Here is an 18,816-nt window from a genome sequence, read left to right on the forward strand (position 1 = left end):
ACACTACCCCCTCAGTTCAGTTCCCTTTTCAGAAAAGTAGTAGATTAAATGCTTCTGACTAGCACCAAATATTCTGGCAAAGAAATGCTACTCTTTTTTTTTTTTGTTTGTTTGTTTGCTTTTTTTTTTTTTTTCCATAATTTTCTTCAGCTTCTTTTGCAAGGATGGGTCAGTCAAATGGACTATGGCTAAGATAAATAAAGTTTGCTGCATTCTAGGTCCCAACCTTAGTGATGACTCTGACTTGCTGTCTCCAGTTTTTAAACTTCTCTATGCCAATCCTCCCATCTCCAACAGGCAGTTAGTACTTCTAAAATATTTTGAATTTTAGACTCTAGGAAATAGAAAGTGGAAATCTGGTTTTAGCTCTCAAATTTTTACTTGGAAGGTTAATCTTAATTGAACAGATTGCATTGTAGAGGACAGTAAATGTTCTTCAATAGAGTAGCTGAATTAAAGGTTTTTGTTTGTTTTAATATTTTAACAGAACTGATTTCCTTTGCAATTCTCTCAATTTTGTTTTATGCATTTAAAAACAACATTCTGAGAAGGAGTCCTTGAACTCTGCCAGACAGCCAAAAAGATCCATGACACAAAAAAGTCTAGGAATCCTTGCTCTAAATTTTAGTATTTAATGATAGCATTTACTGTCCTCTCTGTAGTTTTTTCCTAACTGCTGTTGAACAGTTGGCAAATTGGTGTCCCAATCAGCAAGGAGGCTGAAGAAGTTGAGTGTATTTTAGAGATTATAGCATACTTGCATTCAGTCTAGCATCTCTACCAAGATGTCCCTGCTTAAGTCTGATGGAAAGGTGGCAATCTGTCAGTGACTTACTGAACAAAATATCTGAAGAGAGTAGTTATGGTTTTTTTGACTTCCAGTGGTACAGAGAAAATAAAGATGTCAAGAACATAGGGTGTTAGAGAAGTGCAGGATGAAAATTAGAAGTCCTATGGCTAGGCTGGGCTAGGGAGGCCAATTTTACCTTACCAGTTCCATTGGAATTGAGTGGGATGAGATTCATGACTGGATCGTGGCTCTGGAAGGGCATACTTTATTCAAAAAAAAGCAGAACAGATCATGGGGAAAGTGGAACCGCACTGCATATTAGGAAGTTATATTCACAAGGGAAATCCAAGAATGTTAAAAGGGGGGAGTCATTGTAGAGAACATATGAGTAACAATCAATAGAGGGACAGATAGAGAAGTACTGTTTTGGAATAGTACTGTTTTGAAATACAAAGACAAATTGAATAAAGGTGTCTTTAACAATCTAGACACCTGCTGGCATCCTACTGCTGAGAGGAGAGCAACTGATAAGTTGTAGCTTGTCTTGACAATTAAGTTTATCTTTCAAAAGGTGGAGAAGCAACAAGGGGGAACTGCCTTCTTGGGCCATTCTGATCAACAAAGAGGAATTAATTGATGAAAGAAATGCAATATAAAGCATAACTTTGGGGGAAAGTTTGTAATAAAGTGTGAAGTGATGGGTAAGAAAAGCCAAGCAGAGATATAATAAACACCCAAACACATCTGGGGATATGATATTTCAAAAAGTCCAGATCCAATGGCCTAATATTTTGTTAAGAAAGTTGACTCAAGGGGGATAGAAAATTCTCAAGAATGGAATTTTGAGGATGAGGCAGATCTATTTCTGACGGGAAAGAAAATGGCAGGCTTCTAAAAGAAACTGACATGGATATACTAATAAGTGACTAATTAAGATTTTTAGAAGGCATATGCAACATGGAAGAAAGAGTAATTAATTTGACTATGAATATGACAGAGTAGCATGAACCTGAAAAAGACAATCCTATAAGAACTGACAGAATCATAGGGCCCAGAATGAACTAATATTGATAATAAATACTAAAGAAAATAATAACAAAAGCCGTATTGGGAGTAAGAGAAAGGAAGGACACTGAGAAAGGTGGGAATGATTAATAGGTGAGAGTGAAAAAAAGGGAATTGTTCAATTTCTTACTTGCCTTTCGTTTTTTCTTCCTTCAAGCGAATGGGAAAATTGGAATAAAAATGATTAGCAGAGAGTAGATTATAAACTCCTTAAGGGTAGGGACTGTCTTGTTTCTTTTAGTATCTCAAGTGGTTAGCACAGTACCTAGCACATAACCAGTATTTAACATTGATTGATGTCACACGGACAAGCATCTAATTGTTTTCTATTGGTTCACAACAGGGTCTAGACAAATTAGAACCTACAGTGGGTAAGAGACTGAGATGGCAGGTTCTCCTTTATTGGAGGCTTTCAGGTAGAGAATAGACAATTCATTTTTTAAGACATTAGAGGGGGATTTTTGGTCAGAGACAGGCTGGGCTATTTCAATTCTCAGATTCTTGGATTCAACTAGAGGAGAAACATCTTTTCATGTAGCTCTCACCTCTATACTTTTCTTTTCTTCCTTTGCAGGCCAAAAATCCCCATGGGATGGCAGAAAGGCAAGAACAGAACTATTTACAGTGTTAAATAAGTTTGGCCCAACGTGACAATTTGATAACTGGTATCATCTAGTAGGGGAGAAATGACAGATAATTTCATACCAGTTAGATTCCGTCCACAAAATCAGAAAGCCTTTAAGGGTAGGAGCAGGTGAATACTGTACTTGCAGTGGGTTTCAAACATTCTATTTCTTTCTTTATAGAGCATACCATCAGCTGGAATTTGTGGGGTGAACATAATTAGCAGCTACATTTAGGAAAAAGTGTTACATAAAACATCTGGATTAATAACAGATTATGAAAAAACAACAAAAGGAGATTATGCAGAAATGGATACTTTTTGCCATTTCTTCAACATGGTTATCATTTTGCATTTCCACAGAGAATGCAAGAAAATATAAAAGCATTAAGGAAAAGAGAACTTTTCCTCTTTAATTCTGCCACATGTCCACTTGGATAAGAAAAGACTCAATATTTGTCTCTGATTGGAGTGATCAGAACCTAATGTCCCAAATCAAAGAAGCAGGATTTTCTTTCCGTTTCAGAGCCATAAAATATTGCCTTTGGATAAAAATTTCTGCCTTTTCTCTTGTCTTTAAAAATATGAATTATTTTCACAATATATTAAGTACAGTTCCTGGCTCAATTTAATCCTTTGAGCTCCATTATCAATTGTCTTCGAGGGTGAAAAATTTCTGGCTGTTGCTTCTAAGCAAGCTTAAAAGATCTGTATGCACTTGAACCATGTTGGGGTGAACTACTATATGGCATTTTATCTTTAGTAAAGCAGCAAAAAAAAACCCCAAGTGTTTTATGTTGCTGTATTGACAGACAGGAAGTCTACCTGCCTACACGCCTATATAATCATTCTGGAAGTGGGAAAGCTGTCATTTGATTTTGCATTGACCTAGGACGTGTTTAGAGGCAAAGTAACATGTAAGATAAATTTGTTGTCAGCTCTTAATATCTGTCTTGATATTTGTCCACTCAATGGGTTCCCCTATTAGGAATTGTCCAAAGAGAGATTTCTGTTACCCTGTACGCTTATGTCCTGAACACACTTGACTAGCAGGAAAGGTGGGGAAAGGCAGGAGGGGTTTGAGGAGAAAGCCCAGATATTCCAGGTGCCTAAAATAGAGATAGCAGCTGCACCTACTGTCACTGATGTAGCTATGAGAGCACTGCCCAAAACAAGTAAGTCCACAGAAATGATATAATTCTTGAGAATAATGAAGCCTTTTTTTTTTTCCTTTTTTTAATTTGTGATGGGGGAAGAAGGGGATAGAAAAGCCTGTGTCCCTCATTCTGGAAAGCTTAACCTTTATAAGATAAACTCAATAGAATGTAAGTTCTTTGAAGGTAAAGCTTAGTTTGTCTTTGTATCCACAGTACCTAGCACAATGTCTTGCACATAGTAGGTGCTTAATAAAAGTAAATTGAATTGAATTCAATTCTAAATGCCTAGAAAATCAAAAATGCCCTTAGCATTTCTTTAAAAAACATCTGTTATTAGTAACTGGAGTATCAAAAGGTGAGACAGTCCTCACCTTAAAAGATTACTGACTTAATTTCCAAGAGAAACAGACTGATAAATGAGCCCTGTCCCAAGTTCAGATATCCCATTCATTAAAAAGGAAGGAAGGAAGGGCTGACTATGTATCCCAAAAGGGAAGAGAAGAAGATCATTGCTGGCAGCTAGTGCTGCCTGGAAGTTCCTTTCATCTCAAATGCTCTAATTCAAATAGGAAAAACAGGTTAAAAGACACTATGAAATCATTAATAAAAATCTCTGAATAACGGGAAAAATAAGATAGGGTATGGAACTGTTGGCAAGATGATGCCCAGGATGGGGCAAGAAGAACAAGGCGTTTCCTTACAACCTCTCCTCTCTGTACGTTCTCTACTTTACAAGATATTTTTCATTAAGTTCCTGGGTTTGTTTGTTTTTTTAATCATATTTTTGCTCTTCAGTGTTATACAGAATCCTAATGCTTGTAGACATCTTGGGCAACTTGGGAGTGGTATCTGGAAGGACAAATAGGTGAGTGCCCTTCTCCAATGCTGTATTGTTCTTTGTTTTTTGGACCTAGAATATATCCTTTGGAAATACACCTGTAGAATTCCTAACCTCCGGAAGGCATATTTAAGATGGGTGGCCAAATGCTGGTACTTTTTTTTTTTTCCTTTACTTTTTACCACTTAGATCACTGGCTTTATTTCACAGACCAGAAATTCCCAAGATGTTAGGCTACGCTGAACTATGCTGAAAGATGTCCAAAGATCAAAGGCAGACAGGAAGGAAAGAAGGAAAGGGAAAAAAGTAAGAGTGAGTGCCCCTTTTCAAAATTTTTTTCTTTTAAAGTAAGTTTTTTTCCCCCACCCTCCAGCAGCCAGGACACAAGAGCAACAGAAGCAAACCTTCTGTGTACAGTAGAAAAAAAAAAAAAAAAAAGAAACCTTGCATACTCTCTTTCCTGTCAGGTTGGATTTTTATGCCATGATTTGTGAGACTTGCAAAAAAAAAATATAATCGATATATATATATTTCCATAGGAAAGCAAACTGTCATCTTGCCCTATATGAATTATGAAAAAGTCAAACTGCATGTTCATAAAAAAACAGCAACAACCCCCAAACCCAGAAACTAACAATGGGCAAAGGGGTGGGGACGAGGAATTACAGGCCAAGGGAGATCCCCAAAGGAGAGTGAAATAGTACATAAGTCCCAGGCTCTGGGTCCTCTACCAGAACACCAGCCCAGCTGCTGCAGGTGCTTTATCTAAGGTGCTCTGGGGTCCTTTCTGGTCTGCTCAACTCCCAATTCTGTGTTTCTTCCTTTTTGCTTTCCCTCAATTCACCCTGCCCCCACACACCTCCAGCACTCCAGCTGGATGGTTTTCCTTTTCATTGATCCATCCCGAGGTGATCCTTGGTTCCTTCAGCACTCATCCTCCTGGTACATTTGTTCATCCAACTCTTGGGACTCAAGGTGTTCAAGGCGGTCTGTTCGGCCACTCATGATTTCGTCTGGGGTTTTCATGAACCTTTTTTTTTTTTTCAAGAAGAAGAGAAGAAAGATTTAGTTTTTTCAAAAATTTCTCCATTCCTACATCATAACCAAGAAAGGGCTATCATCACATACTAGAGCTGTTTTATCTATGTATTTCCTATTTATAGATTTTTGGAATCTATAAAGAACAATCTGGTCTTTTAGTCCCTAGAAAATGACATATAACTTTTCAGCTCAAAGGACAATTTAAGGGGAAATGTTGCAATTAATCAATTAATCAACCAACCAATAAGCATTTATTAAGTACCTATTATGTGCCAGACACTGTACTAAGTGCTGAGGATGTCATGAAAGAAAAAAATATAGTCTCTGCCTACAAGTTCTAATGAAGGATATGACATGTAAATAACAATAACATTCAAGATGATATACGTACACAATATATGTATACATACATAGAAAGAAAGAGAAAGAAAGAGAAAAAGAGAGAGGAGAGACAGAAGAGAGAAAGAGGGGAGTAAGGACGGAAAGGAGGGAGGGAGGAAGAGAAAAACGGAGAGACAGAGAAAGGGAAGAAGGGAGAGAGAAAGATGTAGGAATGAAAAGAATGGAGGAGAGGGAAGGGAAAGACCAGTAAGGTCTCCTGCAATAGACAGGATTTGAACCAGATGATGAAGGAATACAGAAGGCAAAGATGAAGAAGAGAATTCCAGACACAGGGAACAAAGACAGAATGCTCTGTGCAAGGGGAAGCCCAAGTGTCAGTGACAAAAGGACAATAGAGTACATGGAAGTACTCTTCCATGTCAGAAAACTGGAGAAATGGGAAGGTTATGAAGGGTTTTATATGGCAAACATGCAATTTCCTAATTGATCCTAGAGACAATCAGGAGGCATGGGAGTTTACTGAGTAGCAGTAAGACTTGTGAGGCAGATTGGTGGTGTTGCTGGAGAAGGGGGAAAAATAAAAGAAGAATAAAAGTTTGCTTTATTACTCCAGAGCTTTTTGAATTAAATCTTTCTTAACCTGACTTCTCTCTTAGATGGAGATTACATTAAGTCCTAGAAATGCCTCCAGTGTGTTGCCTATAATACTAAAAAAGCTGATAGTTTTATAATGTAATTTCAATTATGACAAAGAAGAGCTGACTACAGAAGCTTCAGAATCCCTCCTAATTGTTAGCTCTGACTCTAAGTTTTCCTGCCTTCATCTCCTCCTGTGACACCAAATGAAATCTCTACTAAAACATCAATTTCACCAAATCACAGCCCTGATTCAAAGACTAATAATTACAGTAAAAAGTTAACATTTAGCTAGCTCCTGCTATGTGTCAGACACTGTACTAAGAGTCTTACAAGTATCACTTCATTTGATTTCAAAATTTGCTATGGAAAAGGGGAGGAAAACCAAGTGTTCTTTAACAAGTATCCAAGATTTGGGTAGAACAGATTTCAAAAAATTCAGAGAAAGAATAACAAGGAACCCTTGAACTAAATTTCCAAAGGGAATCATCAAGACAGAGAAAAACATTTCTGATGAGAAAGATTTGGGGAGAGAGGAGATTCTGAGAAAGAATAAGTAGTATCCCAAGAGCTAAAATTCTATAGAAACAGTTCTGATGATGAAGAGAATGAGAAATGTCTAAGAGATTGCTATGAGTGCAAAGGGAACTTATCACTGATAGTCATGTACCTCAATTCTAGATCCATGTGGTAGTGAACATTATTTTTGAAATTTCCTACAGAAGAATGTTTTATTATATTTTCAAGGAGGCCTTGATAACCAAACTTCTACTTGACTAGGAAGGACTAGGGAGAACTTTTGGTTCTCTCTCTGTGTAGTCCTGCTATTTTCACATGTAGACTTTAAATGACAGCAGGTTTATGCTGCTTTTAATCTATATGTTTCCTTTCAGTTTCATCTCTGAAGACTTTTGGGTAGTAATTTTGAATTCAAACAGAAACAGGGTTGGTTCCAAAGCCCTGCAGATGTATACTGACTTAGAAAACCACACATGAACATTATCTGTATTAAATTGTCTTTTTTTCCCCAAATTGATTTTGTTAAATACTTCTCAATTACATTTTAATCCAATTTGTATCATACTGAAGAGTGTTGTGACCAGCTGGTGGTTAAGTTTGACCGCTCTGCTTTTGGGACTCACTTAGCTCTTCCCTATTTTAGAAGATAGTCTTTCAACATTCTCCTCTCTAATATTTTTGCAAGCAAGTTTATATTCTAAACCTGTATTACCTTGGTGTTCTGTATTTCTCTATGTTTAGAAAAGAGATCAGCATTTGCTGAGGTGATTTTAGGGATATTTTAGCCATTCTATTCTGATGACTTTAAATTGGCTAAACCTCTATGGTAAATGATAATGACCCCAATTCATGCTTTTTTCTTCATAATCTGGCTTCAGCCTCTCTTTCTAGATTTATTTGGCTCCCCTTCCCAGAATTTAATATTCCAGTCAAAGTGACCTACTTGTTGCTTCCTAAAATTGACATTCCATCTTCCAACTTCCTGCCCTGACACTGATTGCCTCCCATGACTGGAACCTTTTCTTTCTCTCTTAACCTCAACCTCTGCCTTTCAGGGTCTTTGGTTCCCTTCAGCAGTTAGCTCAAGCATCACCTTCATGTGATCCCCTCACCCCCATTTGTTATCATTCCCGCTCAAGCTACTTTGTATTTACTTTTTAATGATTCTTATATTATGGTACCTAATTATGTATTGTATCTCTCCATTAAAAAAAAGAAGTTTAAACTCCTGGGCAGGTGTCATTTTGTTTTTCTCTGTATCCCCAGAGCCTAATAGAATGCTGTATAAAGGATTAGTCCATAAAAATTTAAAAAAAGAAAAAATGCCTGGTTGAAATTTGGTTAAATCTTCCTCCTATTTACCATTTTTGATGACAATTTGTTTAAACTTGTTGGATTGAAGCTTTTATTTATTACTTGAAGTGTCTTCTTCAAACCTTTATCTTTTATTCTAATGTAGTGCTGATTCTGATTTTTACTATAACTAGTTGACAGTCTAATTACACATAGGTAACTGATTTTGAAGTGGTTCCCTAGTCAGTAATCAGTTGTTTCCTGACTTTAAAGATTTAGTCAATCTGTTTACAATCTAGTACTTTCTAAGATGCCTCTTGGAGAAAGTATTTATGGTATATAGTTTTGGAAGTTTGAGGAATCTCTAGTGTTCTGACATTTTTATTTATTAAAACTTTTTTTTTAACTGCCATCTCTAGAATTTTTGCATCATTTTTATTTCCAAATATATCCTTTTCTCCCTTTCCCTACTCAAATAGCCAACCCTTATGACAAAGAATAAAAGAGAAAGAAAAAAGAGCTTGGCTAAACCTGCTGAGCTGGACAGTAGATTCATTGTTCTAACTTCCTCTCCCATGCAAAGAAGGGAAGGAAATACATTTTGCCACCTCTTCTTTGGGGCCAAGTTGGGTCATTATAAAGTATTTCATTTCATTTTTTTTTTTAATGCTACTCTTTCCATTTCCACTGTTATTGTCACTGGGTATATTAATTTCTTGGTCCTGCTGACTTCACTTTCCATAGAAGCCTTTTTATGCTTTTCTGTATTTCTTACACTGCAGTAATCTTCCATTATATTTAAGTATCACCATTTGTTTAGTCATTCCTTAACTAATGGGGAGTTATTTTATTTTCAGTAGCTGAAACCAAATTCAAAGTTTTTCTAGCACAGTAGAACTGGGCAGGATTCTTCATTGGCATATTGAGAATCCATGGTCACTTTCCATGTGACAATGAAAGTATCACAACAGAATTTCTGTAAAGATCTTTCCAGTACTCACACAAGAATATGAACTGAAGATTGTTTGTTCTGATTTGTCTCTCCTAACAAGATTTATCAAGAAATGTGTATTAAAAAAAAAAAAAATGTACACGTATAACCAGAAAAAGAAAATCATGAAATAGGGTGGAAAACGAACAAGCAGTAGAAAAATATCTCAACTATACAAAGTCATTATGGTGATGGAGAAGATCAAAACATAAACACAAGAGGATAATAAAGTCAAAACTTCTGCCAAAAAATATGTATATATGGGCTGATGATCTGAAAATTCACGTTCAATTCTTGGCACTACCAATGATTTAACATGTCACAGAGACTCCAGAGGACTTAAGTAGCTCATTTAGAAAATGCAAAGATAATGCTAACTGATCACGGATATGCAGGGAGATGAGTCAGCTAATACTTAACCAGTTTTCAGCTTTAACAGACTAAAAATAACTACAAATAAGAGATTTCCCCATTATTTCCAAATAGTATTCTTTGTCTTTGGTTGTAATAGTCTATGATATCAGAAGATAAATCTAGTTCCTCTATAGCCCTAGAGGAATTTTCACCTTGGGAGCCTATTCTCCTCATTGATAGCTGCCTTTCCACAAGAACACTACTCAGGGAAATTCCCATACTGGGATTTCATGTCTTCTCTGGCCAGCTCTTCCAAAATACGTGCCCTTTGCCAATTTTCTAGTTATTCCTGGATAGGATATACCTATCTATTCTATTAGATTGTAAATTCCTTGAGGGCAATGATTTTTTTTTTTTTTTTTTGCTTTTTATAATGTGCCAGCATTTGACACATAAGAGTTGATGAAATGCTTTTTTTACTTATAAATGTTTCATTTATCCCTTTAAATTTTTTATGCCACTGTTACTTTCTAATGCCCCCATCTCTCCCATGTTATCTTCCTTGAAACAAAGAAATATAGTTAAACAAACAAAACCTAAGCATTGGCCATTTATGATGACATATGGCTCATTCTGTGCCTATTGGTACTTGACCCTCACTTGTCAGTAGGATGGAGGTCAATGTCATGACCAGTTCTCTAATGCTGAGATTTGTTGTTATACTGATCCAAGATCTGATGTCTTTCAAGACCATTTTCCTTTGTATTACTGTGATTACTGCATAAATTGCTCTTCAAGCTCTGCTTGCTTCATTTTGTGTCAAGCCACATGAATCTTTCCAAGTTTCCCTGAATTCTTCCTATTTGTCTGTCAAGGTATAACAACATTTCATTTCATTCATATACCACCTTTTTTCAGTTAATACTGATGAATATCATTGTATTTCCAGTTGTTATTGTTTTTTGGGGGAGGAGAGGGGGGCTACCAAACAAGGGCTTATATAAATATTTTGATATTTTGGGGCACCTTGTCTTCTCCTGTTCACTTCATCGGAGCACATATCTATTGGTGGTATTGCTAAGTCAAAAAATATGTATATTTATTGACTTTCTTTGTATATTTTCAAATTGTTTTTCAGAATGGTTGGCCCAACCCACAATTTTATCCAAAATGCATTAGGGTACACGCTGGAACCCTCCAGATTATAATAAATATGCAGATTTGTGATAACTTCAATCCCTCATTTAATGAAAATCTACTACCTGGAAAAAGTACAGTAGAAAAAAAGGAAGTGGTACCTGAACAAAAGCCTTTGTCCTGGCTCCTTCCTGATAATGTTGAGTTTGTAGTAGTGGCGAAGGGCTCGGGACATTTTCTCATAGGTCATGTTTGTTCTGTTCTGTTTGTTCAGAGAAGGAAGAAACAAAAGCACATGGGTGAAATGAACTTCAGAAAAGTCACTAAAGGGTCTATTTAAAAAGAAAACACCACACATGCACACACACAACACTTTGAGTGGTCCAGCCAGTTCTGGAAGGCTACCTGTTCTATTCCCCTTTGGCTGTTTCCATGCCTGTTATGCCCCACCCCTTTGTTTTTATACACATGGTTGTGGTTTTCTTTCAGGGGATGAATAACCTTTTGTAAAACATCTTAAGAGCAAGAAGGAATAATGTACCTTTTAGCCATTTTCCTTAATTCTTCTTCCCACAAGTACTTTCTAGATGGCCTGAGGAATCTCCCATGGACCATTTTCAATCCTACCCCATCACTTCAGGACATTTAGTAAGCTGTTATTTCTGTTTTATCATTTAAAATCAAGGCTAAGAAAGACCCAGCTGGAGAATGATTCTTAAACCTGGGGAATGTGACACATCAGAAAAGGGATAGTTTTCTTTCCTTCCCAGTAGCCAACATGTTCGACTTCCCCTGTCAAGCCCTGTCTTTTATTTGGTCAAGAATTAAATTGTCAGAACCTGTGTTCAGTCTTGTCTTGTCTTTGTCAGACTCTTTGTGGCCTGTTTTCTTGGCAAATATGCTATTTCCTTCTCCAGCTCATTTTACAGATTAGGAATTGAGGCAAACAGGATTAAGTGACTTGCCCAGGATCACACACTTAGGACATGTCTGAGGCCAGATTTGGATTCCACAAGATGAGTCTTCCTGATTCCAGGCCCAGGACTCTACCCACTGTCACCTAAGCTTCCCTGTCAGAGCCTATAGGATCTTTTTATTATGCTAGGGACATGTCAGAGAGATTCTTTTCCTAGAAGACAGTGGAAAACCTAAGAAGAACTCAGTCAACTCTAATTTTTTTTTTTTTTTTTTTTGGTCTCTACCTTTCCATAACATAATGGCTGGTTGTATTTGCATTCTTCCTGGTAGGAAAGTTTGCTCCAAATCTGCCTGTCTACCTCATAGTTCGGAATACTGTACTTGAACTAATTAATATTGTTTTTCATTTGGTGCTGTGCATTCAACAAATTCTACTTTCCAGATTTCATCCTTTTTTACTACTTTCCTTAATCTTCCTGGCTTTCAAAATAAAGGGATCACCATATTTTGGGAATGATTATTATTAGAGAGGACATTCTGCAGTCAGAATCAGATTGTTATCTAAGCATAAACTATGCTTTCATTTTTCACATAGCTTTTCAATGAGCAGTACTGGAAGTATCATTTCCCTAAAGTCCTCTTCTGAGTCACATTAGACCATAAAGAGTTTGTATCTCTTAGAGTACAAAGAAGTAAGGTCTTAGTTGAAGGGAATAGAAGACAGGATAGTTTTTTTTGAAATATACCTTTAAAAAAACATTAATATTGAATTAATGAGCAAACTTTACATGCTGGAGGTTGGGCTAAGAGTACATTTTTAATAATGTTTCCTTCTTTAGGACAATGAAGTATGAATTAACAAACTATAGAACTTGGAAACAAAAGAGAAGACAATTCTTCTCTGGTCCAAGGAAAGAAAAAAAGAAAAACAAAAACTTAGTTTTGGTAGTGGTTTCACCAAATAAATCTCTGATTCCTTTTACCTTGTGATTTCCCCATAGTCGAGCCAGTCCGTTGGGATCCACTATCCGGAATATTTTGGATTCTTTGTCCTCCCATCGGATAAAATTTTCGTACCGGCTGTCAGAAAGCAACTGATAGACATAGTCCCAGAGCAGCCTGCAATCTAAGGAAAGAAAGGGCAAGAAAACAATGGTGACAAAGACATCCTGGTGACACTTGGGGAAGGAACTTTTACAGAAGCAATAATACAGGTGACATCTTTCTTATAGCTCAATTTTCTAACTCACTCATCTTAAATTAACAGAACAGATTCTCCCTCCCACTTCAATCTGGAAATCCCCTCATTTAGAAAAGAAGCAGTGGAAAAGTTAGTAATTTGCACGAAGTTACACAGTTAGCGTCAGAGCTACAATCAGACTTCTAATCTCCTAATTTCAGTCCTCACACTGCCATGAACAAGCTGTGTGACAAAATATTTCATGCTGCTAACGCTGAGAGGCCTCCCCTATAATGTAAAAGGATTAAATAATCTCTTCACTTGCTTTTAGGTCCTCAAGTTCTCTGGTTCTTTCAGCAAATTATTTTTTGCCATCTTTCTGTCACTGTCATCAATCACTATCTGCAGAGGCTCCTATAAGCCAGGCTGTCATTTTTCACATAGCTTCTGATTGGGCAAAACTGCAAGTGTCATTTCCCCAAAATTCTCTTCTGAGTCACATCAGTCTCATAATGAGTTGATGCTTCTTAGGACTGCAAGGAAGTCCGCCTTAGGTGAAGGAAAAAGGAGATAAGGGACAGGATGCTTCTTTGAAATATTTCTTTAATAAACCAGAAATACTGAATTAATGAGAAACTTGACATTTTGGGCCTGTACATCTACACTGATATATGTATCATATATCCACAAATATGTGACTTGTACATCTGCACTGATATATGACCTGCATACTATACATATATACACATACACACATATATATGAGACTTGTACATCTATACTGATACATGTATCATATATACATATGTATGACCTGTATATCTATACTGCACGCTGAACATCTATACTGATATATATATCATATATATCATACATACATATCTATCTATCATCTATCTGTGACCTGTACATCTACACTGAGCTCTGGGTAATGACATGAGGCTGGAGGCTGAGCTGGAGGACCAGGAGTCACCGGCATTCAAAAAAGGCAGTTTGTTGAGGCAGCTGATCCTGCTGAAGGAGATTCATCAGGTTTCCTAAATGCCTCCTGGAACAGCCTGGGCTACCTGCTAATACACCAGATGGAGAGGGGCTGTAAAAGCCTACACAAAAGTTCTTCTTCACCGTGGCATAGAGGTGACCTTGAGTTCTTCAAGGAAATGGCAGTAGATGGCAAATTCTGGCAGATTTTGCTCGACAAGGAAGGCCTCCGGTACAGACTTGGTAACAAATAAAGTCAACAAACATTTATTGTAATTTACTTGCTATAAGCCAGGCATTTTGCTAAGTACTAGGGATGCGAAGGAAAGTAAAACATAGAGCCGGTAGCTCTCAAGGAGCTCACAGTCTAATGGGAGCATCAACATGTCAATGCCTACGTATGAAGAAACTATAGAGAGAAAAAACTGGAGATAATTTCATAGGGAGGTACTAGAATGATATTAAGGAGAACCTTAAGAAAGATTATGTATATGTCTGTTGCTCATGGAGTTTCCTAAATATAAAGAAGTCAATGACCAGAAAACTGGCCACCAGGATGGAACAAAGAGACCATGAAGCAAATTATATGTATACCTACAATGCATATATATATACAAATATAAATATATATAAACACATATATAAATAATATATTTAATTATTAAATATCAGAAATTACTATATTAAACAAATATAGGCAATCCTAATCCTAGATAGCATCTTTCTTCTTCTTGGGAGGCAGTGATAGAGTGTACTAAAAATCACAAAGTTTTTAGATCAATTGTGTATAGTTATATACATTCCATTGTATTTTCCAAATGAGGAAGATACAACCCAGGGAGTTAAGTGATTTGCTCAAGATCACACAAAACTAAGTCTTCTGACCCCAAATCCCATGATTCTAAAACACTATTGTCTCCCAGAAAGGATGACTTGTAGGTTTTCATTGAAGAATTGAACCCTGCTCTTTTCTGGGCTAGTTGAGATTTTTTTTTTTTCAAATTAAAAAGTATATAGTGATAGAAATACTAGCTAACATTAGGTAAGGAAGTATCTGAAGTAGCACAAGGAGATGAAACAGAAATTTTGGGGTAGAGTAAGTACAGAGTTGGGAAGAGGAGAGACACAAGGGAATAGAAAGCCAGAAAAAATATTTTAGCAGGATTTGATAAAGGGAAAAACTGATAATTCTCAAATGGAAGGAGTGTGGCACTGCATTGGGAATACAAATGCAAAAGTGAGATAATCTTTGCCACCAAATAGCTTTAACTCTAATAGAGATGGTGATGACATACATGGGAGCAAGAGCTAGGCAGGGAAAGTTTTAGTTTGTAGAGTTCACAGGAATATAAATGGAGCCAGAAGGCATGAGATTCTGTGGAGATTTTTTTAGTCTTTAGTCCAATTAATGATTGGAAATGATCCCATTTCACTGGTGCCCAAAAAACACTTTGGGGATTTTCAGCCTCCCTACTTTTGGAGGGGGGAGGAGGGGGAGAAGAGAGAAGGCAATTCATTCCTCAATTGATAAATGGTTAATAGTTATGAATAGAAAGTTTTTGAATGAAGTAATCAAAGCTATCTATAGTCCTATGAAAAGTAGTGATTTGTTAAATCACTACTGATTAGCGAAATATAAATTAAAACAACTCTGAAGTACCACCTCACCCCCATCAGATTAGGTAATAGGGCAGAAAAGGAAAATGACAAATGTTGGAGGGGAAATAGAGACACATAATGCACTGTTGGTGGGATTGCAAACTGATCCAACCATTATAGAGAGCAATTTGTTACTATGCTCCAAAGTCTATAAAACCATGTATACCTGTTGACCAAACAATATCATTACTAGTTCTGTATTCCAAAGAGATTAAAAAAAAAAAAAAGGAAAAAGACCTATATGTACAAAAATATTTAAAGCATCATTTTTAGTGGTGACAAAGAACTAGAAATTGAGGTACTGCTCATCAATTGGGGAATGGCTAAACAAGTTGTGATATCTAATTGTGATGAAATACTATTGTGCTGGAAGAAACAACAAGCATGATGCTCTCAGAAAGACTGACATGAACTGATAAGCAAAATGAAATGAGTGCTTATATTCTAATGGTGACACTCCTAACTCAACACAATCCTCTAGATGCGGTCTCATTAGGGCAGGGTTCAGTGGGAAGTTTCCCTATCCTATGGCTCTTGATGAAGCCTAATGTCACATTTTATTTCTTGGCTGCCATGCAGTCAGCAATGGCTAATATGAAACTGGTAACTTACAAAAATGCAGGGATCTTTTTCAGACAAATTTATTTTTGGTTGTGCCTTCCCCACTTAGTGCCTGTAAGGTTGAATTTCTGAAATCCATCTATAGGACTTATCAGATGTTTATATTACATTTCATCTTAGGAGATTCAAGCTGTCATTTTAGCCTTTCAAGACCATTTGGATTTTGACTGTCATTCAGTGTATCAGCCACACTTGGCAGCTTTGAACAATCTTTAAATCTGATCAGATTTTTTTAGCTTTACTAAAATCTAAATAAATTATGTCTACAACAGTCCTCTCAATATAGTACTTTTCATCTGTTTTTTCCCTCCAACCACGTATCCCTGCATGTCCACTTTGTGCGGCCTTTGTCTTTATTTTCCCCTAAATCTGTCATTGGAGTCCAAAGGACTGGGAAACTTTCTTTGGTTTTCTTTCCATTTTGGACATAACGGTCAGCTTCTCACTGGTCACTGTATCACCTCCCCTTCTCCCCCTGACAATCATTAACTTCTCTGGTGACAGCTTTTCATTTGTAATTTGTTGTAGACTGCTCATTCTCATCATGAACAAGGACTTCTAAGTAATCCTTTACTTTCTTTGAAAGATGCAGTACTTTATTGCTTAATAGCCAAATATCATTTGAGAATTATTACTATTAAACAGATGGATGTTTTTCTTTCGAGGAGAACATATGGGTTAGTAAAAGAATTGTTCACTTTCCTAAAGTTGTCCTTTTTCTGTTAAATTTTGGGCTCACTTCATTATCCATTTGTAGTATATGTCTACAATATATGTACTGAAGGATGAGCTTTATGGATGGTCTATTCAACTGCACAGCAGTTGGGAAAAAGGCATTATTCATCTACTTGGTTTTTCCCATGTGGAGAGTTAGGTCCAATTCTTTTAAGTGACAATGGATCTCAGGAGTTCTCAATCAGTCATAGATTGACATAATCATTACAATGTCATTTTCCAACAGAAGTGTCTCTTACCACTCTGACTACAGGGGATTCTTTTTCAATCTGGGTTTTCTGCTGGATATCCTCCGTGAAGGCAACAAACACATTTGGCAAGCCTGTGCTTTATGCTTGCTTCAAATGATATTACTAATCAGAGGGTCAGAAAAAGAGCTGTTTCCATTGTTTTATTTTTCAAGGAATCTTATATAATTCTGATATATATAGAGGGAAGACATCTTGTTGGACAAGAACTGTTGCAGTGGTTTCTTGTTCTATTGAATCAAAATGCTTTTTTTGTAGTGAACAAATCATAGGATCTTGTACTCTTTACACTAGACTAAAACTCTGTCAAAATGGGTGAAATTAATCTGCAGAGATATATTCTTGAAGGAGCCATGAAAGCTCTTTGTGATCACTGCTTTCTTCTCTTAGATCTTTACACATCTTCCCTTTAATGATATATTCTAGAATTTTTCCAGGAAGTCAAGCTCATTGATCCATAGTTTGCAGATTCCATGTTTGTGCTCCCAATATTGTTCTTAAAGGAAAAAACTTGAAAACAATATTTGACCTTCTTCCGTGCGATTTTTAAAGTCCATGACCTTCTGGAGATCACTGATAGCTCAGTAATCATACCTGCTAGGTCTTTCAGTATCTTCTGTATTCTTCTATAGCAGAATCAATGAAGGCCACTCTGGACCCACATTCAGTGCTATTACTGGACATTCTGGAAGCATCCTGGCTTTCTGGGAATATGAAATAAGGGCTGTAATGGATCAGACAAGAAAACGACCCATTTCTCTTCCACTCCTGAACAGTAACGTGTTTTCAGCTCAGCCTTGGAGAGGAAAATATAAGATTTCTATTGGATCTCTTAATCATCCTCATTCCATTAGACCCATGGAATTTGATCAACTTTTGACCAATCAGATGGATTGCTGGCCTAGTATAGAATTTTCTGAGCTGTGAATTGAGCAGCTTGCAACACTTCCACTATCCAGGATTATCTGATGGACAAGGGGTGTGCTTGCCTTAAAATGTTACTTTTTTGTCTATTCTTTTGTTTTATATTTCTTGATGACTTTATTATTTCTTTTAAATTTTAAAAACATTTTAATGGTCTATTATTTTCCCAATTACAAGTAAAGATGGTCTTCAACATTCATTTTTGTAAGGTTTTAAGTTCTATTTCTTTTTCTTCCTCTCTCACTCACCTATCTCTCCATAATACATGCAAACTGATGTAGGTTATACATGTAAAATCAATTTTAAAATGTTACTTTCATTCATTTGTTTTTATTCTCACAACCATCCCATGGTAAAGGAGACAGTATTAAGGAAATGAGGAAAACTTAAGGGACTTGTCCAGGGCCACATAGCTAGTAAGATCCTAATTAAAAACTTCAACAAAAAAAAAATCTTTAAAAAAAGAAGATATAGTTAATCAGAGAGATGCAAATATAAAATATATAAAATATGAATAATATAAAATGTAAATATAAAGATGGCAGAACCTGAAAAAGCTTGTGTTCCGATGGCATATTTAAAAAATAATTATTTTTCAAAACACCTGCAAAGATAGTTTTCAATATTCACCCTTGCAAAACCTTGTGTTCCAAATTTCTCTCTCTCCCTTCTCCCCTCTCTTCTCCCTAGACAGCAAGTAATCCAATACAGATTTATTCAAAATAGGCTATTATGTTGTGATCCATATTCAATCCCCCCAGTCCT

At 36.4% G+C, this 18,816-nt stretch overlaps 1 protein-coding gene across 1 annotated transcript in view; it reads right to left on the reverse strand.

Moving 5' to 3' along the window:
* Positions 1-894: 894 nt before the first annotated feature.
* ETV6 (ETS variant transcription factor 6) overlaps positions 895-18,816 on the reverse strand; it is a 296,875-nt gene continuing 278,953 nt past the window's right edge. Inside the window, exons 6-8 of the mRNA XM_052000102.1 lie at positions 12,687-12,829; positions 10,947-11,047; positions 895-5,502 (exon numbers count right to left, since the gene is read on the reverse strand). Of these exons, the coding sequence (XP_051856062.1) occupies positions 5,397-5,502; positions 10,947-11,047; positions 12,687-12,829 (350 nt within the window). The 3' untranslated portion in view covers positions 895-5,396. The remainder of the gene's footprint in view (positions 5,503-10,946; positions 11,048-12,686; positions 12,830-18,816) is intronic.

This window comes from Antechinus flavipes, chromosome 5 (assembly GCF_016432865.1).
Source record: "Antechinus flavipes isolate AdamAnt ecotype Samford, QLD, Australia chromosome 5, AdamAnt_v2, whole genome shotgun sequence".
Classification (NCBI taxonomy): Eukaryota; Metazoa; Chordata; class Mammalia; order Dasyuromorphia; family Dasyuridae; genus Antechinus; species Antechinus flavipes.